Genomic DNA, 16,017 nt, shown 5'->3' with positions numbered 1-16,017 from the left:
ATCCCTACAAAATACTAAGATAGATTCAAGGCTGCATCTGTCCTTTCTCATCACTGCTTTGCAAAAGTACTGGAATTTCTCTGTCTGTTGGACTGGAGCCATAACAGATGTTCCTCTGGGAGCCTTGCTTTCCTGACAACCCAGTTTCCTGGGAGATAGAGAGGACGCGATGACTTGTGAGATTCAACAAAAGAGAAGCCTATTTTTTTTCCAAGATGGATTTCTTCTTCCTGCATGCTCTAAGACCGTTTGGTTTTCTACAGACTACTTGGTTTGGAGTGAAGGACACAAGGGATGACCATTGAATACCATTCTTTTAAGCTTTTGTGTTATTATTTGATATATAATAAAGGGAGCATATTTAAAAGTCAAAGAACCCACTTCCTATTTCTTGTGTTGGATAAGCTAATTTAAACCAGGACACTTTTCTACCTGATTCATGGAGATTTTTATGTTCTAATTTCTGAGGGTCAGGTTGAATCAGTTCATTGGTTTACAATGCAAGCACCGAGTCATTGCTGACTCCTAGAGGGACACCGCTTTTGCTGGTATTTTCATGGCAGACTGTAGCGGGGTGGTTTGCCATTGCCTTCCCCAGTCGTGACTACCTTTTCCCCAGCAAGCTGGGTATTCATTTTACCGACCTCGGAAGGATGGAAGGCTGAGTCAACCTGAGCCATCTACCTGGGACCCAGCTTCCACTGGGATCGAACTCGGGTCGTGGGGAGAGTTTCAGTTGCAATTAGGGATGTACGAAAGTCACTTACCTTTTCGTGGATTGTGTTCGTGGGGGGGGGGAGGCGCTCCGTCCCTCCCCCCAGAATCCTCGACGGGGGCGGGAGGCGATCCAGTCCTCCCCCCCCAGAATCCTGCCCAGCCAGCTCTGCTTCGCTGCGCTCCGCGAAGCAGCCACCCAGGGCCGTCTGCAGCCGGAGTTCCGGCCGCGGACTGGCTGGTGCGGACGCAAATGATGGCCGCTGTAGCAGCCGCCATTTGCGTCCAGCCAGGCTGCTGTGATAGGCTACGTAAGTATTTACGTAGCCTATCACGGCAAGCCAATAAATAATTTAAAAAACACGGCATACGCAAATGGCAGCGGCCGCCATTTGCGTTCCCTATTTTTCGCCGTTTTAGTCTACGTAAATATTTACATATGTTAGATAAAAAGTTCTTGCTTCTGGTTGAAAGAAAGGATGCCAGACAGGCAGCAGTGGATCCAACACTATTTTATTGAACGTTTTGCAAAACGGGTGCAGAGCAGTCAGCAGTCTGGACCCCGAGCTAAGCAAGCATAAGTCTTTTTATACCCCCTCCCCTTTACAATTTTCTGTTAGCCACAAGACATGTCAACTGACTGAGCCGTTAGCTGACTCCTTAGAGCACGACTGTGTCAACATGTTTATTTCTGATTATGCTTATGTGACTGTCTCACCAGACTTCCCCTTTTTAACAGACGTACACTGCCACTGGACATGTGTCCGGTGGGCTCATAATTATGACTAATAGCTCAAAGGTCTAGCAAAGAGCTGACAGCCAAAGAATAAGAGGACAATCTTTTTCTAACAGTTCCCTCCTTTAAGTCTTTACTCATGTCTTAAAGCGTTTTAAAACGGGGTTTCTCTATCAGCACAATAAAGCAAGAGCATTTGTTTTGACAGAGCAGTTTCCATTAACTGCTGGGATTTATAAACGAGAGGCGATTGTGGCTCTTGGATGGTTTCTTCGCCTGTGTCCCTGGCAGCTTCCGGTGGGGTGCCAGGGAGCAGAGGACCGTTGCCCGTGTCCTCCTGTTCTTTCTAGGTGACAGAAGGAAGCAAGGGTCGCTTAAATGGCTTTATCCAGCTGCAATGTGTCCATTTGCTAGAACCCACAAGCTTTATACATGAGTGGCTGGTTGGTCCCACCAAATAAGGCCCCTCCCACCCTTCCTTTAAAGCTTTTTTATTCTACTTTTTCAGCAACACCTCGTCTTTTGTCTGGAAGAGATGGATAGGTGCATCTAACAGCAATCTCTGGAACGGAACGGAATAAGCTCGTAGCTGTGAAAGAACAGACTGTAGAGAAGTCAACTGATCTCTTAGCATCTGATTACCTATCTCCCACTTGACTTCCTCCCTCCTTCTGCAGTGTACCCGAGGCAGGAACCTAAACATTAGCTCAAAGGGGGACAGCTTTATGTCTTTTCCTGGCATTTTTCGAAGCTTTGTCAAAGCTATTGGCAGAGCCTCTACCCAAATGAGTCTTACCCCTTGCTGGAGCTTGGTTAGAGTCTCCTTGAGACTCCAATTGGTTCTTTCAACCTGCCTACTCGCCTGGGGTCTCTAAGGGCAGTGTGAGTGCCACTCTACCCCCAGAGCCTGTGCCAGCCCCCGTGTAATAACTGAGGTGAAGTGTGAGCCCTGATCGGACTCTATAACCTCAGGCAGGGAGAACCGGGGCACCACCTCCTGTAACAACTTAACAACTACAGTTTTTGCTTGACAGTTTCTGCATGGGAACGCTTTTATTCACCCTGTCATTTGACACACTATTACAAGCAAGTATCTGCAACCCCTACACGGTGGCATTTCAGCAAAATCAATCTGCACCCTCTGGAAAGGATAATACGCCCATGGTCGCCCTCCCTTTGGTGGAGGGGGTGCCCTGGGGGAATTAATTTTTTGGCAAACCTCACATGTTGCTGCTAATCGATGGGCGCGTACAGTTAGGCCAGGAGAGACGAACAGCCCCTTGCAATGGTCAATCATAGCTGATGCCCCAGGATGTCCAAGAGAGTGATGCACTTGTTCTAAGATAGCTCCCTGCAGGGTCTGCGGTAGGAGCAGTCTCCCATCTGTCATCTGGATCCATCCGTCGCCACGGGGACTTACTCTGTGTTCTTGCGCCATCTGTAACTCGGAAGGGGAGTATGTGGGGGCTCCTCTCTTCTGGGTAAGACAAGAAATGTCTCTTGGATTCTTTCTTTGGCTGCCCTCTTTGCGGCCTCATTTGTCCTTAAGCAACTCGAACAGCCTCTTGCCACGACATCAAGGACCTTGGAGTAATATCCCACCGGCCTCCAGGAGGGGCCTTTTCGCTGGCAAAGTACTCTCGAGGCTACCCCTTTATTTTTATGCACATAGAGTCTAAATGGTCGACTGGGATTTGGTATGGCTAGGGCAGGTGGCAACACAAGGGCAGCTTTGAGACTGAGGAAAGACTTATTTATCTTTTTAGTCCATTTCCATTTATCTAATTTATCTTTTTGCAGTGCCTCATACAGCGGTTGCGCCGTCTCCCCATCTATGTAGACAAGAGGGTGGGCAGCTGGCTGGGGTTGAGGCACATGGAGATCTACCCAGGAGGAGATTTTATATCCCACAGAGTTGCGTCAGGGCAGGGCCCCTAGAGGTCTTTATCACCAATGAATAAGAGGACAGTCTTTTTCTAACACATAGGCTATTACGGCAAAAAAAAGGGGGAACGCAAACAGCGTAATGGGCGCTATTTGCGTTCCCTTTCGTTTCGCCGTAATAGCTTACGTAAATATTTACGTAGACTAAAACAGCGAAAAAGGAACGCAAATAGCGCCCACTACGCTATTTGCGTTCCCCTTTTTTTCGCCGTAATAGCCTACATAAATTTTTATGTAGACTAAAACGGCGAAAAATAGGGAATGCAAATGGCAGCCGCTGTAGCCGCCACCATTTGCGTACGCCATTTTTTTATTATTATTATTGGCTTGCCGTGATAGGCTATGTAATACTTACGTAGCTGTCACAGCAAAGACCAGAATGCAAATGGCGGCTGCGGCAGCCAGTCGAAAGACCAGCTGCCGCTGCCGCCAGACCCGCCGCCGGACCCGCCACCATCTGGAACATCCGCCCCAGGTAAGCCTCGTCCCAGGGGGAATCCGCGGGGGGGGCAGGCTGTTCCGCCATGGATTTCGGGGGGCCGAATGCTGAATTCTCCGCCATCCCTAGTTGCAATACTGCTGCCTACCACTCTGCGCCACATGAGGCTCTAATCAGGTACACTACAAGTGATAATTACCTTAACAGTTGCAATTCACAAAACACTGTTAGGTGACAACAGAGACATCATTGCAATGGTGAGCCTATTGACCTACAGAGTGTGCTTTAAAAACCAAAAAACTTTGTCCCTATTCAAACCACAGGAAATCATGTTGAATGTTTAAATGAATTTTACTGCAGCAATTCCATGTTGATAGCCGTCTTTGCAATTCCTGTGTTCATGCATGGCCACCTTAAGGTCATTGACGGAGTGTCCTGGGAGGTTGGTTGAAATGTTTCTGAACATGGTTTCTGAACATTCCTGATATCAGATTTGTGTCCATTTATTCTTTTGCATAGAGACTGGCCTGTTTGAACCATGTAGAATGCGGTAGGGCATTGCTGGCGAATGATGGCATATGTCAAAGCAGAAGATGAGCGGGTGTATGAACCCCTGATGTTGTGGGTGGCATTATTAGATCCTGTAATAGTGTTGCTAGAGTAGATATGGGGACAGAGCTGGCATCTGTGTCTGCCATAGGATCTGGTTCCTGTGTCCATATCTCTGTTGCAAGGTCTGTTGATGCTGGCGAGTATTCTTTTTAGGTTGGGCAGCTAAGCCAGTACAGGCCTATCACCCAAGGCCTGTGAGAAGGAAGTGTCATTGGTCAGGATGGGTTGTAGCTCACTGAGGGTACCCTTCTGGGTGGACAAGCTGCACAGCTGCCGAGGTCACCAAGCTGAGCTGGGAGGGGTGCCCAACTGAGCTCAGTGGCTGCGTTTTTTCAGTGTGCTGTCTGCAGTGAGCTCGGGTGGAAAAAAGCAAGTGTCTGTAACCTTTCTTTCAAGGCACTATAGGTTGTTTGGGTACTAAATACAAAAATGGTCTTCCTTCAGTTAGCTTTAAAATATGTTTCTTTTTCAATGTCCACTTGAATGTCATCTGTGTTAGGTAAAAATCAGTGGAACGCAGCTTTACTGAGCACTTAGAATTTCAAATACTGCAAATACTTAAGCACTATATGAATAACTAGCGAAAGGGACTCGGCTTCACACGGATTGGGAAGAGCGCCTGCCCCGTCTGAGTGAAGCCCCGCGCACTAGAAGCCCTAGGCATGGCCTCTGCCATGGCGTTACCTGCATACTGTATTTATATTAGTTTCCTGCCAATTCCAGTTTTTGTTTACTAATTGCTATTAATTTTATAGTGCTTTTTGTATGGTTAAAATTTGCTTGCTGCAGTGCTGAATTGTCATGCCAAGTTTGGCTGAAATCAATCAAATGGTATTGAAGCTATAAATATGAAAACATTTTGACTGGCTGCGGTTTTGTTCCAAGATGCCAGACACAATTTTGTATGGTTAAAATCTGCTTGCTGCAGTGCTGAATCATGATACAAAGTTTGGTTGGAATCGATGAAATGGTATTGAAGCAGTAAATCTGTAAAAAAAAATGGATTGGCCACCATTTTGTTTCAAGATGGTGATCAAAATTTTCACTATACCTTCAACCATCCCAGACAGAAGTAGAACAAATCCTGTTTCATAACAATCGGATGTATGGTTTTCAAGTCCATCGAGGACATACTTCCATATATATCTATATCTACGATAAGAAGATAAGAAAAATATAATACATAGAAGAAGAAAATAAAGCCTTAAACTGTGAGAGGTCAGCTGGGTCCTTTTTTATTTATAATTTTTCTTAATTATTTTTAAAGATAAAAATCATGGATATTCTAAAATAAAGAATGCTTACCAAAAGATAGGAAGTGCTACAAAACAAAAAATATAAGCAAAACCTGTGATAATTCTGCTGTGTTGCATAGTGCACTGACACTGCTCAGAGTGTGGCTTTTCAAACTTTGGCTTGTGCAAACCGAAACATGGTACCTGAGAGACTGAGGTTCTGAGCGATGTCATTCTCGATGGACATCTCTGCACCAGGCCCCATAAATCCCCTGGGTAGCCTTGCAAAACTGACTCGGGGGGGGGGGCACCAAAGGCACTCCTCATCACCCAGGTGCTGTTTATCCTAGGGCTGGCCCTGCTTTGAACGGTCTTAGCCAAGAACTATAGGCTACGACAAGTGGTGTTGTGTTGTTTTCTGTTCTGGGTCTGCCCTGTAGTAGATTATTTCTGGGAATTAGTCTGGCTCAGTTGATGTGTTTTATCACTTCATTGGGTGGACATTGTAGTCTCAGAAATGCCTGGCTTAGATCCTCAAGCTGTGAGTGATTTATGAGTTTGAACAGAGCTATTCTAAAAGTCCTCTCCTACGGCTTAGTTACTGGCAGCATGAGCTTTGAACTAAAATATGCTGGTAGTTTGGGTGTTTTGAGGGCCCTCCCCTTTTACCTTCAGCCCACCCACCTCTGAAATGCAGACCCCAAGAGGTTCTCCAAAATGGAATTTGGCGGGCTGAATGAGGTTTTGCACCCATTCTATGGAATATCTGTATTAGAAAGGTGATGAAAACACAGGAAGCTGCCTCCTAGCAAGGCAGCGTATTTGCCCATCTCATCCTGGAGCATCCTCCAGGGTCCCAGGAAGAGGTCTTCTACCTCACCTGCTACCAAAGACTGTTTGATTGCGAAGGCCAAGGATTCAGTTGGGAACTTTCCGCATGCAAAGCATGTGCTCTACCTCTGAGCTCTGGTCCCTCCCCAACATGTTACCTGCTGGGCAGGTTGTGCCACTGGGTTCAGGTTGGGCACACTGCATGCTTCAGTCTACAGAAAAATCTAGAAAATGGGTCCTGTAAAGAGCTTGGACTTCAGGGGACATTTTGACACTGAGGGTAGTGGTAGTCTCTTTCATTCTCTTGTCTCACATTTAGGGCACAATCCTATGCCTGTTTGGACAGAAAAAAGTCCTACAAGTCCCAGCATCCTGCCAGCCAGCCATGCTGGTTGGGGAATGTTGGGAGTTGTAGGACATTTTCCTGTTTAAACATGCATAGCAGTGTGCCTTTAGTCATCTTTTTAACCCTATTCAAGTATTCAGAATAAAATCATGTGGAGTGGGACCACACCCATTGACACCATGTCCCCTGTAGCCCCCTCCCCCCTTTCACTGTCCACACCTTGGGGGAAAGTTCTGAAGAGGGAAGCCTTCTCTATGTGTGTACAGCCCCTTCCCCCAAGTAAGTTTTATGTGTTTTTCCACCATTTTTGTAGAGAAAGCTGGAGTGGTGTACATGTAGGCCTGGAATGATGTCAGGTGAGGCAGGAAGGGATAGAAGCTGCCCAGATCTGGGTGTGTGACTGGGAGCTGGTGGCCAAAAACGCAGGGATGGGGTGAACTGCCTAATGCTGAAGCTGCAGCCCCCACACTCAGACCTATTTGCAGAAACCGCTTATGTGTTCTCAGGACTTCAGTCTACAACCATGAGGGCTAGAAACTTTGTCTTCCAATGAAAGTTTTGATTCTGAGGATTTTGAAGAAGCTACAAAATGCTATGCCAAAAAAACCAAAACCAGATTCTTGGATTCTAAGTACTGTCTGTCACCTCCATGCAGCTATAATACATCCTCGCACAGATACAATACACAAGATCTATCGAGGCATCGCACAGATCTCAAAGAAGCGAGGCTGCAAAGTTCCACCCCAAACAGGTTCCGTGCTTATGTTTTTGGTTCCTTCTGGTAACCGGAACGTGAAAGCTCGCAGAAGGTTGGAGAAGAAAAGGAACAACTCTGTCCTCGCCAAATGATCTCCCAAACATGTTCGATGCCCTGTAAAGAAGGAGAAAGAGAGAGTTTAGGGCAGTCAATAAGTCTCTATATACTCAGTAAATTTTATTACCACTTCGGGAACTTTTGAGTTCGAAAGACATTACAAATATTCAAAAAACTTACATACATTTGTCTGGCTCTTGCACAATCTCCGTTCTCATTCTAAAAAGGCCCCAGACCTCTCTGCTGATCATGATTGCCATTTATCCGGCAGCTCTAGGTAGATCCCCCTGCGTTAAGATGCATGGGTGGGCGCTACTGATATGGTGCTACATTTAAACTGGAGGGCTGCATGGCAGATAGTGAAGCGTTTCAGACTCTGTTCGGCATAAAACAGATTTTCTATCCTGAGAGGAATTCACTTTATAATACAAGCCCAGGCTTGGTTCAAATCAATCTCACTCCTGAGTCCTGAATGCCCCAAGCCCTGAAGGTGAAACCGAAAACTAAATCCTGGAAGAGAGGCCGCTAAACATTCAGTGGTTTGGCATGGCATGGCACAGACTCTAACCATGGCCCTGTTCTGCAGGTAGGCACAATACGCCTTCCCTCCATTCACAAAAAAAGCTTTCCTATTGAAGTGGTTGCCCTTTCTTGGGAGGGCACACAGGGGTGGGTTAAAAGTACCTTCATATAACTGCTTAAGAGAGCAATCCTATGGTCCCCCTGACAGCAATAGACTTCAACTATAGCATTTGCAAGAATCCAGAAGTAAGAACATTCGTGCGTTTCAGAGCAAGAGATCAAAAAGTTTGTAGCAGCTCTGAGGAAGGAAGCATTCCGAAACGCATCGAGGGCAATACATTTTGTTTTCTCGAGCACCAGAGTTTGTCTCCCCTTTCTTCACTGTCATTCACGGTGCATTCTTCCCTCTTCACTTCTACACTTTCCCAGGGACCATAGGATTGCTTAGAAAAACCTTCCGAGGTTGGAGGCAGCACTCCAAACTTGGAAGGGGGAGTTGGAGATCCAATCCCCCTCCCCAGCCCCCTTGCAGCCTGCGTAGAAAGAACCGCTGCCCTCCAAGATCAGAAAATGACCTCGGAGAAGGAAGGAAGGAAGGAAGGAAGGAAGGAAGGAAGGAAGGAAGGAAGGGGGCATTCTGGTGGGTGGGCGGGAGACCAGAGAGGTCAGGATATGACTTATCCTGAGCTTCTTCCAGCCTCCTTCCCTCACCCTCCAAAGCACCCTCACTAAACGGGCTGAAAAGTCAGAGGACGGGGAGGCAAAGATCACCTCTGCCACTCCTCCTGCCCTGCCAGCAGGGCATAGGAATCTCCAAAGCCTCCACATCTCGAGGCTTCTGAGCAGCAAAGGTGCAATTGATAGGATTGCTCCCTTATCTTGTTCCCAAACTACTTAGAGAAATCTAGTCCATCTTGCCATTTCAGCCATGAGTTAGCTGGTGATGATGAGGGAGAACATCCTGAATAAAGCCTACGTAATGCCACGTACTTGCTGGGTGGCTTTAGCCCTGGCCCAGTCTCTTTCGGCTCTCATTTAAGCAAAACTAAAACAGCCTATTGTCTGGCTCTAGCTTCTTAAATAATGTCGGTGCAATGAGGCATAAGAGGACAAAAAGAGGTCTCATCTAATGAGAAAATCTTGTAGTAATTCAAAATCCAGCATCACAAGCTCTTTGGTTCAGAGAACGTGGTTATAGGTGCAAAGGTGTGCTAGTAAAATCTAATGTTTCTGCTTATCCCATTCTGGTCAAAGCCAAATTTGGCCCTTTTGGGGGGAACCATTGCAGCTTGCTGCTGAAATTCAGCAACCAACTGCTGATCGTTCTGCCACTGCCACTGAAATTCAGCAGTGGATAGCAGTGGTACAGCCCCCGGGGGAGCTCTGGAAAGTTGAAATTGGCCCCCGGAGCCCCCCAAAATTGCCCACCCCTGCTCTATAGACATCGCCCCCCTCCCCAATGCAGGACAGTGGGCCAATGTTCAATTGTATTTTATGACGCTCATGATCGCCTCTGTAGACTGTACAAGACAAGTTGGGAGAATACATTTTAAAATTAAATTAAATGGTAATATGGGGGAGTTGCAGGGGAAGGAGAGAAGTAAGTAGTCTGATGTTTTTTATTCCTAGATGAGCAGAAACGTTAGATTTGTACTAGCACACCATTGCATCTATAAACACGCACTCTGAAATAGAGAGCTTTGAATGCTAGATTTTTAATCACCACAAGATTTTCTCGTTAGGTGAGACCCTTTGTTTGTCCTGTTAAGGCTCATCATGCGGATGTTGCTTAGCAAGCTAGAAACCAATTATAGACTAGTTTTGTGTGCTTTGTTTTGTTTTAATAAGAATTGAAAGAGATTGTAGCATGGAGTTATGCATGTTCATGCAGGGCTCCACACCACAAGGGGACCCTACAAACATAGGGCAGGTTCCCCTTCATAGATGTGCACCGCAATGTGTGTGGGGGGGCCTACGGGGGACAGGCCAGCAAGTGCTGCCTTGTTCTCCCACTCCTTGGCCTCGCAATCACATGAGTTGAATACCTAAACAGGTTTATTGTGTAAACAGGTTTATTGTGTATATTCATTCAGCATCATTCTGCTTTTGGATGTGTCCCAGTGTCATTAAGTGTATTGAAACAGTCCACCAGAAAGGCTGGTATTTATTTTGCACTACCTACTGTGATACCTATTTTCCTACTAAAAACCCCTCTGGATGTACAACATCAATCATGAAATAAACACCAAAATATTGGGTGTGGACTACAAGCCGCTAGCACCACATCATGACAACTTCCATCAGTAAGTGCATATTTAAAGTTGTACTGGATGGCCAGACAAGCAGCACCAAAACATTTTAACTTCAATTAAAGGAGATTTTAATCATCTGTGCAGGCACCTAAAGAAAATGGTATGAAGGCTTCCCGACAGGTAAAATTCCCATCCTTGTCAAGGAAATGGCTTGGGTTGAAGCTCAGCGGCATCTCCCATTCGTTGGGGTCATACAAGGCAGAAGCTATGTTTGGGAAAATGAGAGTGTCCTGCAAAGAGAAAGCCGACAATTAAATTCTGCTCAGATGCTTCATAAGGCAATACAGGACCAGGACAACATGGAGCATCTTTGCTGGTCCCAGGCACTCCATCCTCTGAGTCTGGATTTGGGACTGAAAGACCCAGGAAAAGTGTGGGTACATGGAGGGTAAGTTGTAAGCAAGCACAATTTGTGACACTGCACAACAACTCCATGACTGATCACGGAGCATTTCAGATAAGGCATCAGTCTTAGCTTCCAGTTTCCTGGTGTTGTGGAGTTTGGACCAATGTGAGATAGCTTCTGGTCTTTTAAACTGGCAGATTTTTTTGATGATTAAATGTCCTTGGTTTTTGAAAAGCAAAGATCTCCCCAATGTACTTGCTTTTAGATTTGCCACCCTCAGCAATCTATGTGTGCTGTGTATGCCTGCTCCTTCTATCCCTATAGTTCCCCGCAAGGCCGAGCCAGTGGGGATCAGTAAATTAAACCCGGGGGTAGAGGGTGGGATTCCATCAAGTTCAGCTGAGAGCGGTTGCTGTAGAATGTGGACCTGCAAGGAGTAGTGAGGCCGGGTTTCCGGCAGACCCAGCCAAGCAACTCTATGCTCTGTTAGGCCCTCTGTTTGGTAGATGGCAGGAGCACCTGCCTCATAAAGCAAATGGGCACATGAAAAACTGTTATTATGGTCTGCCAGTTTGTTTGTCTTCAGTAGTCTGGGGTCCAGACCTCTTCAGAAGGCGGAATAGCGTTATGTGGTTGGGTCAGTCTAAATTATCTCCAGGGGTCCCTTACTCAGTGCCTCTGGTCACAAAGAGATTGACGATTTCCCCCCAACTCTGTAACTCTTTACGTTGCTAGGCCTGTTGAAAATATATCAAGCAAGAAAACAGTGAAACTTGTTAAAGGAATGAAAACATGAAACACAAGAAGCCTTAAGATAGAAATGGTTTCTAAAGAAAAGTAAATGCAAAAGAACATCACATACAGAAGAAAAATGTGAAACATGCAATGATTACAAAGAAAATACATGTGTACACCATGCAAAATACACTACAGTTTAACTGTTGCTAAGGCCTATTAAAAAAAAACCCATGTTAGTAGGCCAGGCCCACTGTTAGTAAGCCCAAAACAATGTTAGTAGGTGCAGCAGCAGTTTGAATTGCTACTTGGCTCTACTTAACCTCAGCAGTCCAAACTAGTTAAACAGTGTTGAAGCTTTCAATGTTATAGCAGTATGGTCCAAACTTTTACAGAAAAGGAGGGGAGCAGTTGGGAAGGTGGAAGTGATTAAAAGGAAGGTATAGCCACCCAACCTAAGCAGAGATCTGAAGACCAGGCTTTCATGGACCCCGAGGAAGGTTGAAAGAAACCTCTCCTAGAATCCAAGGTGTAGAACTCAGCAAAGTCCAGATAGGGAAAATTAATCCAGGTAGAGAGTGAAGAAAATATTTTAAAATGATAAGTGTTGTGAAGCCACTCAGCAAATGAAAATAGAGGGCGAAAACTACACCAAGCTGCTCAGCAGCCAGGTGCCTGGCTCAGGGAAACTGGCTTGGGAAAAGATAGCCCAACATAGTCTCAAAGCCAAGGGAAAACATGTTCCAAAAGAGAAAAGAGGATTCTTCTTCTCCCAAAAGGGAGGCAAGAACCAGGCTGAGCACAAAAAGCCTCTAGAAGCAAAACCAAAATCTGTTAACAAAGTTCACAGTTAAGCAAGAGGTAAAAAGCAAGCAAGCCAGGTTGGAACAAACGCGGCTCTGTCTTTTTCACAGAGTGCTGTTGCTTTCTTTATTCCCCTGACACCCTTCAATTTTCTGCTTTTTGACTGGCTCTTTTCCCTAGTTGCTAACTGGAAAATTTGGTTCTTGGCTGGTGAATGACATATTGGGAGGAAGAAACTTACAGGGCCAGTTTCTCGTTGTTTTAGGCAGCTGATGTTACTCTAGGCCTTATGGGAACACCCTGGACTCCTGGAGCTGCTAGCTGCAGGCAGTAACAGACATTGTAACCTTTTCTCATACTGCTCCATTGTTCCATGGCTTGACCACTGCTTTGTCAGCATGACTGCCTGCTTCTCAGATTTCAGGCAGCAAAATGTTCTGCTCTTAGGGAAAGACAGGCTTGCTTACGAACCAAAGTTTCACTCCCATTCCATAGCTTCCCACTAAGCCCTCTGTTCCCAGCACCTGAACCCAAAGAGGGACCTTAGTAACACAAACAATTAAGGAGAGAAGGGCAGCAGAGGAAGAAAGGGAATGGGTGGGAGCACAGAGCAGTATACAGACATGGTAGGGTCCGGTCATGCTGAGGGGATTGCTTGTCCGCGTGCGCACACGCACACGCACACACACACACACACAGGTCCCAGAAACTCACCACTGCTTCTGCTTTTCCTCCACATGGCAGTTATTCCCCTCCTCCCCAACCCTCGATATTCTGAGCATCATGTTACAAGACTCCCATAGACTTTCATTATAAAATAGCAATTATTTTAAAAATAAGTAAATTGAATTAAAAAAGAAATTCCATTCCACCAACTATAATATAAAGGGAATAGGAAAACATCAATCTTTAAAATAAGGAGCCATCATTTTCGCAAATGATGGGCACAAAAGGTTGCCAACACATGTTTTTAGGAACACTTTTGCGTGACTGAGATTTTTCTTCATTTTTCTGTCCTTGAACTGAACTGCCCTTTCTCCCTCAGTCTTTAACCAATCTTCCTGAAATTTTCAGGTTATGTAAAACAGACATTTCTATCTGGAACATGGAAATTTCAGGAAGACTGGTGAAACCCTTCCAATTTTATTAATGTTAGAATGATCCCCCACCCCCGATTTCCATTTAACATTATGGAACCCTTATTCTACTGATCACCTGATCTATTAGAGTCACAACTGTGGCTCCAATAATAAACATATGGCGGGACTATGTTGGCAGTACTGTGTGAAGTTTTGGTTGCTCCATCTCCAAAAAAGATACTGTAGCCACTGAGGGCTGGTGGCTCTGATCTCAATGCGGCGGTGAATCCACTCCAGGTTTCAGTCAGAACTCTAAAGGAGCAATCTAAGGTGCTGAACCTATTCTGGGGGTTGGGTTCAGCACCTTGGATAGGTCCTTTAGAGTTCCGACTGAAACCAAGAGTGGATTGACCGCCCCACTGACATCAGAGCCACCAACCTCCATGCACCATAGTCCTAGGGGAGGGAATACTAGGGGCATGGAACCTCTTTCTTTTACACAGGGAGAGGGAAAACAAGTAATGGGAGGCATACTAGATATTTATAAAATCATGTATATGCTGTGGAGAAAGTGGCCAAATGGGCATTACTCTTTTTAAACACTGGAAGGGACATATTGGCAAATGATTACCAACAGAATCATAGAATCATAGAATAGTAGGGTTGGAAGGGGCCTACAAGGCCATCGGGTCCAACCCCCTGCTCTGTGCAGGAATCTAGTCAAAGCATTCCTGACACCTGGCTGTCCAGCTTCATCTTGAATGGAAAAAAAAAGTGCATACGCAAATGGCGGCGCCCATGGGCGCCGCCATTTGCGTACACGCTTTTTTTTTTTTTTTCAAAGTCACCTGTGATAGGCTACGTAATGATTTACGTAGCCTATCACGGCTGACTTTGGAAATCTAGCCATGATAGGCTACGTAAATCGTTACGTAGCCTATCACGTGTGTGTGTTTTTTTTAATTTACTTTGTAATGGCGGCGGAGGCAGCCGGTTGGAAGACTGGCTGCCGCCCCCGCCCCTGCCGAAACGCCGCCAGGACCCGCCGCCGAGAGGGACATTCGAAGGAGGTAAGTCCCATCCCGGGGGGAGGGGGCGGAGAATTTCACCACCAATTTCGGGGGGCCGAATGCGCTCGCATTCGGCCTCCCGGAGATTCATGGAGAAATTCTCCGCCATCCCTAAATTCATATCTCCCCTCAGTCTTCTCTTCTCAAGGCTAAACATGCCCAGTTCTTTCAGTCTCTCCTCATAGGGCTTTGTTTCCAGTCCCCTGATCATCTTTGTTGCCCTCCTCTGAACCCTCTCCAGTTTGTCTGCATCCTTCTTAAAGGCTCAGGAAAAATGAAATTAGATATTTCTTCACAACATAATGGATAATTTCGGGTGCATCTAGACAGAGGGCTCATATCACTACAAGTCAGAAGGCACTGTGCAGCAATGCTCTCTGTTTTCCTTAACAGATTACCTGTAGTAAGAAAAGGGACAAAGGAAGTGGTGGGAAAACACAGGAGGCTTCTGAATGGAAGATGACATGACACAAAATTCTGTGAACAAGGCCGGGTGATGGCAATGTAAAAGCCTTGAGTTCACACAGTGATAGGCACTAATTGTTGTTGTTGTTCAGTCGTTCAGTTGTGTCCGACTCTTCGTGACCCCATGGACCATAGCATGCCAGGCCTTCCTGTACTCCGCTCTCTCCCAGAGTGTGCTGAAGTCCATATTCATTGCATCGGTGATGCTATCTAGCCATCTCATCCTCTGCCGTCCCCTTCTCCTTTTGCCTTCAATCTTTCCCAGCATCAGGGTCTTTTCCAGGGAGTTTTCTCTTCGCATTAGGTGGCCAAAATATTGGAGCTTCAGCTTCAGTATCTGTCCTTCCAATGAGCACTCAGGGTTGATTTCCTTTAGGATGGACTGATTTGACCTCCTTGCAGTCCAGGGGACTCGTAAGAGTCATCTCCAGCACCACAGTTCGAAGGCATCGATTCTTCAGCGCTCAGCCTTCCTTATAGTCCAGCTCTCACAGCCATACATTACTACTGGGAAAACAATAGCTTTGATTAGATGGACCTTTGTCATCAAGGTGATGTTTCTGCTTCTTACTATGCTGTCTAGGTTTACCATAGCTTTCCTCCCAAGGAGCAAGCGTCTTTTAATTTCATGGCTACAGTCACCGTCTGTGGTGATCTTGGAGCCCAAGAAAATAACATCTGTCACTGCTTCCATTTCTTCCCCTTCTATATGCCTGGAAGTGATGGGGCCAGATGCCATGATCTTAGTTTTTTTAATGTTGAGTTTCAAACCAGCTTTTGCACTCTCCACTTTCACCCTCAACAAGAGGCTCTTTAGATCCTCTTCGCTTTCTGCCATTAGGGTGGTATCACTAACTAATCGATAACTAACGGTATCGTCTGCGTATCTGAGGTTGATGATAATTCTCCCGGCAATCTTAATTCCGATTTGTGATTCATCCAACCCTGCATTTCTCATGATGTACTCTGCATATAAGTTAAATAAGCAGGGTGACAATATGCAGCCTTGTCGT

General features: G+C 45.9%; 1 protein-coding gene across 2 annotated transcripts in view; it reads right to left on the bottom strand.

Annotated features, from left to right (window-relative positions):
- Nucleotides 1–5,665: 5,665 nt before the first annotated feature.
- LOC146351723 (cytochrome P450 2J4-like) overlaps nt 5,666–16,017 on the bottom strand; it is a 30,173-nt gene continuing 19,821 nt past the window's right edge. The window contains exons 8-9 of one of the 2 annotated variants that reach the window (XM_084842097.1): nt 10,594–10,735; nt 5,666–7,728 (exon numbers count right to left, since the gene is read on the bottom strand). In XM_084842097.1, the coding sequence (XP_084698223.1) occupies nt 7,550–7,728; nt 10,594–10,735 (321 nt within the window). In that variant the 3' untranslated portion in view covers nt 5,666–7,549. Of the gene's footprint in view, nt 7,729–10,253; nt 10,736–16,017 lie in introns of those variants that run through there. The other variant, XM_084842098.1, reaches the window with a different exon arrangement.

This window comes from Heloderma suspectum, chromosome 3 (genome assembly GCF_057233095.1).
Source record: "Heloderma suspectum isolate Gila_16-S chromosome 3, 16-S_ref, whole genome shotgun sequence".
NCBI classification, from domain to species: domain Eukaryota; kingdom Metazoa; phylum Chordata; class Lepidosauria; order Squamata; family Helodermatidae; genus Heloderma; species Heloderma suspectum.
The sequence above is the reverse complement of the archived record's forward strand: the minus strand, read 5'-3'. Positions and strand labels throughout refer to the sequence as shown.